Here is an 8,265-nt window from a genome sequence, read left to right on the forward strand (position 1 = left end):
CATGACAGCAACAAAAACATACCCACATTCTCCACTGCCAGTATGGGAACTGCACCTCCAAATCTTGGGACTACCTTTGGTAGCCCAACATTTAGTTCAACAATACCTAGTACAGCATCCCCAATGAACGCTGTACCACCTCCACCAATTCCTCCTATGCCAGCTATGCCATCTTTGCCACCTATGCCTTCCATTCCTCCTATACCTGTCCCACCTCCTGTACCTACCCTGCCTCCTGTTCCTCCTGTTCCCCCAATACCTCCTGTACCCCCTGTACCACCAATGACCTCTATGCCCCCTATATCAGGAATGCCTCCACCTGTAGCACCTTTACCTACTGGAATGAATGGGTCTGGAACAGCATTGAATATGAACAGTGGCTTGACTCCAATGTTTATAGGTCCCATGAATCCTGTAAATCCTATTCAGATGAATTCTCAAAGTAGCATGAAACCACTTCCTATCAATCCAGATGATTTGTATGTCAGTGTTCATGGAATGCCCTTCTCTGCAACAGAATCTGATGTAAAAGACTTTTTCCATGGGCTTCGTGTGGATGCAGTGCATATGCTAAAAGATCATGTAGGCCGAAATAATGGAAATGGACTAGTTAAGTTTTTCTCTCCTCAAGATACATTTGAAGCACTGAAGCGAAACAGAATGCTAATGATTCAACGCTATGTTGAAGTTAGTCCTGCAACAGAGAGACAGTGGGTATCTGCTGGAGGCCATATCACTTTCAAGCAAACCATGGGTGGTTCTGGACAGCCCCATCCTCCTCCACAAACACATGCTAGGTCCAAATCTCCTAGTGGACAGAAAAGGTCAAGATCAAGATCTCCACATGAGCAGGGTTTCTGTGTCTATTTGAAAGGTCTGCCTTTCGAATCAGAGAACAAGCATGTAATAGATTTCTTTAAAAAATTAGATATTGTTGAAGACAGCATTTATATAGCTTATGGACCCAATGGAAAAGCAATTGGTGAGGGTTTTGTTGAGTTCAGGAATGAAGCCGATTACAAAGCAGCTCTATGTCATCATAAGCAGTACATAGGGAATCGTTTTATTCAAGTTCATCCCATAACTAAAAAGGCGATGTTAGAAAAGATAGACATGATTCGGAAAAGACTGCAGAATTTCAACTATGATCAGAGAGAGATCATAATGAATACGGAAGGGGAGACTGGTTCACCAAAATTATGTGCACATATATCAAATATTCCATACAATATTACAAAAATTGAGATTCTTCAGTTTCTAGAGGGACTGGCAGTAGAAGAAAACTCTGTGCAAATTCTAGTTGATAATAATGGGCAAGGTTTAGGACAAGCCCTGGTTCAGTTTAAAACTGAAGATGATGCTCACAAAGCAGAACGCCTCCACCGTAAAAAACTGAATGGAAGAGATGTTGTTTTACGTTTGATTACTGTAGAAGAAATGAGAGAAATTGAAAGAAATCCACCATCCCAAGGCAAAAAGTTGCTGAAAATGCCAATGCAAGGGAATGTAGCAGTGCCAGGAGTACAAAACGCTGGTGGTGATGAGCATTCTTTCATGGGTGGTAGTTCGAAAGATGTCAACAATGGCCCTCCATTTAATTTTCCTGGTAATTTTAGCGCTACGTTTGGTCCCCCTCTGCCGCCACCAGGAGTTGGTGGCTTTGGTGATTCTAGACCAGGAATACCTTCAGTTGGAAGCAGTGGTTTGCCTGGTGCAGGTATTGATATCCCAGGTTTTGGAAGTGGTCCTAGTAATTTGAGCGGACCATCAAATTTTGGAGGGGGACCGCAAAGCTTTGGGAATGGGCCTGGTAATTTAAGTGGCCCTCCTACTTTTGGTAGTGGCCCTCCAGGTATTGCAAGTGGACTTGGGCATTTAAGTGGACCTCCAGGATTTGGACCTGGACCAGGAAACTTGCATATTAGTGGACCCCCAGGTTTCGGAACGGGTTCTGGTAAGCCAGGGCCTACTGTCATTAAAGTACAAAATATGCCCTTTACTGTGTCAGTGGATGAAATTTTGGATTTCTTTTATGGTTACCAAGTGATCCCAGGTTCAGTGTGCTTAAAATACAATGAAAAAGGAATGCCCACAGGAGAAGCAATGGTTGCATTCGAGTCTCGTGATGAAGCAATGGCTGCTGTGGTTGATTTAAATGACAGGCCTATAGGCTCAAGAAAAGTCAAACTTGTCTTAGGGTAGCTGTTCATATGAAATGTCTGTAGAATAGATACCCATAGTGCTGTGATTAATGCATCCACATTGTTTTTATAGTGTATCCAGGATAGAACCTGTGGATTTGTTTAAATTGTAATCAGATTTGTTTTGCGAAGACAAAACAGTGGTTTAACCATTTATATAAGAAACCCTGCAAGGATGAATGTGCAGAGGATTTTTGATTAAAAATATGTGAGAAGGGAGATTCTTTTGCACGAAATAGAAAAAGTTTGCTGAAGCTAAACTGACCCCATGATGTTTATCAAGGAATCTAGATTGGTTTTATGTAGTTGTGGATAAAGGAAATAGTTATGTAATGAGATGAAGTCAATGAGGCCCTCAGTGGGTGCTATTGCAAGCCATTGTAAAATAGATAGCTCTTCCTAGATTTGGTTAAAAACTGGCTGAATTTACTTTGTTCTGGGTTAAAGCTTTGTTTATAATTTTCCTCTGCAAGTGAATGAATTCTCAGTGTATAGATTAATTGTTTTGTGTATGTACTCTTATTTTCAAAGGTTATTGCTGTATAGATAGAATTATGCACATGGCTAATGTCTACCAAGCTATTTCATATATACCTATGAGCAGAACTGTTCTGTAAAATTCAAGCTGTTCTTTGTGGAATAACCTTTAGCTATTGCAACTATAACTGTGCAGAATAAGACTTTTGCCACAAATGTAGCTACCCTCAAACATTATTGTATTTAGTTTTCTAGTAAAAAATTAAGTTGGTGCCATACCAGCAACAACTCAAAAACATTCATCATTGTTTAAGTAGCTTGATTTGTTAGGATTATGTAACAGTTGTGATAGACTCTTTGACACTAGCTTGGATAGTGAATGTTGTATTTCTTGTGTATCTGCTGAACTACTTGCAAGGAATTTCTCTATTAAGAGAACCAAAGGGATTATCATTATTAGAAGATTGGATTCCAGCTAAAGATTTCATGTTTAAACTACTCTTAAATGCTTTTTATCTTAACTTCAGCAACTGTGCTGTGAAATACTGTCATGGGTCAATACAGAGATTTAATCTTATTTTTCCCCTCAAAAAACCTTGAAAACACTCTTTTGAGTTTACTATATTTTTGCAATAAACTTGTGCTGTTTTATTCAAATTCTGTAAAGAGTTGACATTTTCTTTACTGTGCAGTGAAGACTTTCATGGAGAATAGAAAATCAAAAAGGAAGCAATTATTCACAAGATCGAACAATAGAATTTGTAGTTTGTCTACTCTTGGTTTATTAGACATTCAAATTCTTTTTGCTGTCTGAAATTCCACAATTCCCTGCAAATCATTGTACTTAAACATAGTAGCCTGTAAGCTGTTCTGTTTCTTGGTCAAAGAAATCTTGTGCCTTTTAGTGTTGCATATTATGGAACACTGAAGTATACAGTCTGGCATAATTTATAGGTGCAAGTGGCAACAGTTTTATTCATGTAGTGTATAGGGGAGATCTGAAAACCTGTGCAACGCTACCTTCTGAGAGGATTTTCCAGTACAGGAATTTTTGGAAGGATTGTAAAAGGTATACTACAATAAAGAGGTGGTTGCATTACACATCCTTTTGAAATTCATCGGAATAAATTTGTTTTTGACAAATCACTAGGTGGTGCACTCCCACATTTGAAAAGCGTTGTGATTGTATATACTGTTTACAATTAAGTCTCCTGTTAATAAAATTGTCTGTCTTTGTTATACGTTTTAACAGTCTTGGGGATATTGTTTCAACAGATGTTTTTCTTTGAGAGTACTATTACTGATTCAGTAAGATGATTTGAATAGGAGACAAGTATTTGAGCTTTTTAAAAAATTTTGCTCTTTGTTCTTGAAACAGTTTTCTAATTAAAATTTCCTACTATATTTCAGTTATTATTTGGGTGCTGTTTCTTCATATTTCACATTAGAATAAAATTACTGAAAAGGAAAACCTGGTTTCACTGTGGACAGAACTGGTTGAATTTAGAAGGTATTAGTATATGGCTTGCAGACATTGATAATAACTATTTCAAGCTTAAATGAATCACAACATGCTTTTCTTGTTGTGAAATTGTAATTAAACTACTGGTATCTGAAATTTGATCCATATGCATCTAAGAGCTAAAATAGTGCAGTGCATCTTGATTCTCTTTTGGATGTCAGAGCATTAGTAGACCTTTCTGAAATACTCCAGGAATTTCTTATATTGTGAAATCTGCTTTTACACATGTCTCTTCAGATTTTCTAACAAGCTGCAGGTTTGTGTTGGGAAAACTTACATTTCTGGTTATTTTAATTTTCTGTATGGTCTAAAGGACTTGTAAAATTATTTCCTAAGTTGTGCATTTGTAAACACTTCATTTTCAAAATTTTATGTAAAACAAAGTTTGCGTTTTGTATTTAGTAGGATTGATACTGATGGAAAAGGAATTTTCTAATGACGGGTTTGAGTTCGCTTTTCCGTATCTTGCTGTGTGCTTTGGTATACTCATGACCTTTAGCATAATTCATTTAGTAAATGCATCTTTGTAAAGTGTATACTTGTAAATAAATGTGAACTCCCCACAAATATTAGGAAGTCGTATTTGCATATAAAGCTTTGAGGTGTCTTCAATATAATGATTTAGTAGCATGCTGCTTACAGTAAGTAATGATGAATTAAAATTCCTTCAAGATAGTATAAAGAAAAGAATGCAGTGGGCTAAAATAAGTTGCAAATGCATTATAACCAAATATGTCATAGGTCATTTTAGCTTTAGTTGGTGTCCAAAATTGTGGAAATCAAGGCAGTGAAATTTTAAAGGATCCTAGTTATCTGGAACTTTGTGGCACACTGTAAGATGTGCAGGAAAAAAAGTGACTTGTTTATTTAAAAAAAATGTAGCTAGCAACAATTAGAGGTTTAATACGTGAGGTAGAAGATGTGGAGGATATTGCTGCTGTGATAAGACATGTAATCGTACATAGTTTATTACATGGTGGGATGAGAGGAAGGACCACTTGCTACCAAATTACCATTAACATAAGAACTTGAAAAAAATTAAATTGCTTCAGATTTAACCATTGCATTTTGGACCCGATTCATAATGTGGCCTGTTTTAAATATAGTGCCAACTGAAACATTATTCTAGAAGTCCTTTGAAATTGACCAAGTTGTTGGAGTAAGGTTTTATTTTTAAAGTTAGGCTGCCTAATTTGGAGCCAAATCAGGATCTAAATGTGTCTGGTGAGTTTCAGAAATATGTCAAAAGCATTAAACATTCAGCTATGAAAATACCCCATGTAAAAAGAAATATGACTTTGTGGCTTATTTGTACACTAAGGTCAACAATGTGAAATAAAAATAGAATAAAATGAAAAGAGGCTTTAACTGACTTGAAATTCCAACAAGAAGATGCCACCATGGTACTAAATCTAAACTTTTGCTCTTAAAGCAGTATTTATTGAATGAATATTGCACAAACTAAAACAAAGTTTTGCTTTTAATGGAGCAAGTACAACTTTGTTCTTGAACTACAACTGTTGTATATTGATAAAGGTAAGAATTTCTTAGTAAAGGGCCACTGCGTTGCCTTTTAAAAGTAGAATTACTTTTTGGAGTTCTGTTGCTTTTTAGAAAATTGAAGGTAAAATTAGAAAATTATACAGTAAACAGTTTATTCCCTTTTCCCTTACATGCATAATGTCTGAGTCTGTTGGAAGTAGGAAGGAAAACTAATAAGGAAGTCAACAAAAATTATGATATTAAGGCAGTTTTAAACACCCAGGTTTTCAGGGGAGGTCAACAAGTAGGCTAGAAACTTTGTGTGGGTTTGTTTTCCTGTCTCAGTCATGTCTGTGAACTCCTAAAATAAGACAAGACCTTGAGAAACTATGCAAGTTGCCTGAAGTGTAGTGGAGGTGAAAGAAAGTAGACATTGCTATCTTTTATGTAACATTTCTTGATCCCAGTTCTGTTTTAATGGACTGCTTTTAGGGAAAAAAAAGGTTGATCATTCTTTATAATAAAGTGGAGGATTTTATTCGAGTTTTCTATTCTACTTGTGTAAAAGTAGTTCAGAATGTGCAGTGGCCTGAAAACAAATATTAAATGTGTTAGCTAGGTTTCCTCCTGTCTGTTTGCAGCCTCCTGCCTACAGACCCTACAGTTCATTTTGCTAATGCTGTTGCTGGTAAATGTTTTTTCAGAGCCTTGGAATGAGTAGAGTAGACTGGCATAGAACAATGCATGATTTGATGTATTAGTGCAGAATTAAGTGCAATTAGCTATCAGCAAAACAGTGGAAACTGACTATATATAAATTCTATTAAATGCACAAAGTAAAATGGAAGCCTTTCCCCTGCCCCCTCCTCCTCTTACCTTGCAACTGCTTCTAGTATAGGATCTTTCAATTCTAGGCAGCTTTCAAATTCTGACACTGGATACAATGGCATTTGAATTCAAACATAGTTAATGGTTGCTTCCCAAATGTGTTAAAGCAAGCCTTCAGAGCAAAGAATGTTTTTAACAGGACCAAGAGTGACACTTTGTAGAACCCTCTGGTTATAGGGGGACATAACAATTGTATCAATATCAAAGGATACTGGTACAAGCTGTTAGAATGCAACTTGCATCTGTGCATGTAGAGACTGTAGAGATACAAGTGTAACAAAACCATTCAAAGTAACCCTGATTCATTTAGAGTCAAGTTTTAGGGTGATTTTAGTTAAGGGTGTAGGGACAGATTTAACATTTAAAGATTTGAAGTGAGCTGCACTTTGAAGCACTTTAGCTGCAGAAATGTATACATTCCCCTATTGCCTTTCTCCAGCTTCCCCCTCCCCACCCCTACCCCCATGGAGCACTCCAAAGTCTTTGCAGCTGCATGCTATGGCATGCTCTCCTGTCAGGATGCACTGCAACCTGTGGCTTCTGGGTGCAGCCAGCGTGTCAATGAGTGTTTTGTGTTCCATCTCTGCCCTGGAGGACCCCCCCTTAGTCTGGTGGGGGGTGCAGGTGGGGGATGGGGCCTTCAGTCTTACTATATTGGAAGGAACATGGAGTACGTGGGATATTGGAGGACTCTGCTCTTCACTGTTATGCTCTGTAGAGCATGTCCATATAACAGGTTTCTAAATAGTACTTGTGTCCTTCCGGCTTACTTTTGGAGCAGTTTGACCATTTTGGGAATGTTTCAAAGAGTGTTTACCTCAATCAGCTCACCTTCTGAAGCTGCCAAAGTTACTTGAAATGATGTTATATCTGTCCATACCTAACTGGTATTACTACTGGGTCATGCTGACATAAGTAGAGTGTAAGCCCCCCCTGACCTTTTAAAGCAGTTAAATGTATATTTGCCCATTTCCTCTGTTAATACTTCTCAACTTTCTTTAATTCTTTTCTTGGGACAAGTTTTATTTTCCCTGTTGTTACTGATGCTATTAGCATGTCTTTTCCTGCACTCGTATATTAGGTAATGTGCAGCATAGTTCTGGGAATGAAATTTAATTGAGTGTACTTCTTGCTTCATCTTGGGCTGTGCCGCACAACTGTACAGTGAAGAGAGAGAAATTGTCATCTTGTATGTAAGTTTGTTACAATGGGAGGTGTGCAGGATGTCTCAAATTCTGCATGGTATTCCAAGAATCTTCCCTCACTAAAAGCACTTGCGCTTTGTCTCTTTGGGCCTCTTGGTATAATCTGAATAAATGGTGACTTTTTGAGGACTTCATAAAACAATTATGATGCATTTAATTAAGCAGAGACTCCAGAGGCCAATATAACTCTGAATTCTAACCATTTTAAGGTAGGTGAAATTTTTGCCAGCTATTTAGTAATGTCAAGCAATCACACAACTTCATTCCAACCTGCATGTGTGGATTCTGCTTTGTTTTTTAAATCTAGATCTTTGAGTTGACACAAACACTGTGCTGCTTTCTGCAATAGTAAGAATTCCAGTTTTGAAGCAAAGCCAGTTCACATGGAAAATTACAAATACAATATAAAAAAAAGAGCTCCTTTTTGCAAATTTAACGGGTGAGGAACCCTTTAAAGTTTGAATGATTGGTATCTCCCCCCCCCCCCCCC

At 37.5% G+C, this 8,265-nt stretch overlaps 2 protein-coding genes across 3 annotated transcripts in view; both read left to right on the forward strand.

The window, feature by feature from the left end:
- The window catches only part of RBM12 (RNA binding motif protein 12), a 16,718-nt gene extending 12,480 nt beyond the window's left edge, over positions 1-4,238 (forward strand). The window contains exon 3 of the mRNA XM_019510994.1: positions 19-4,238. Within this exon, the coding sequence (XP_019366539.1) occupies positions 19-2,202 (2,184 nt within the window). The 3' untranslated portion in view covers positions 2,203-4,238. The remainder of the gene's footprint in view (positions 1-18) is intronic.
- The window catches only part of CPNE1 (copine 1), a 106,775-nt gene that overhangs the window by 12,471 nt on the left and 86,039 nt on the right, over positions 1-8,265 (forward strand). The gene's annotated exons all lie outside the window — the stretch shown is intronic.

The sequence above is a fragment of the Gavialis gangeticus genome, unplaced genomic scaffold (assembly GCF_001723915.1).
Source record: "Gavialis gangeticus isolate Ggan-Ray unplaced genomic scaffold, GavGan_comp1, whole genome shotgun sequence".
Classification (NCBI taxonomy): domain Eukaryota; kingdom Metazoa; phylum Chordata; order Crocodylia; family Gavialidae; genus Gavialis; species Gavialis gangeticus.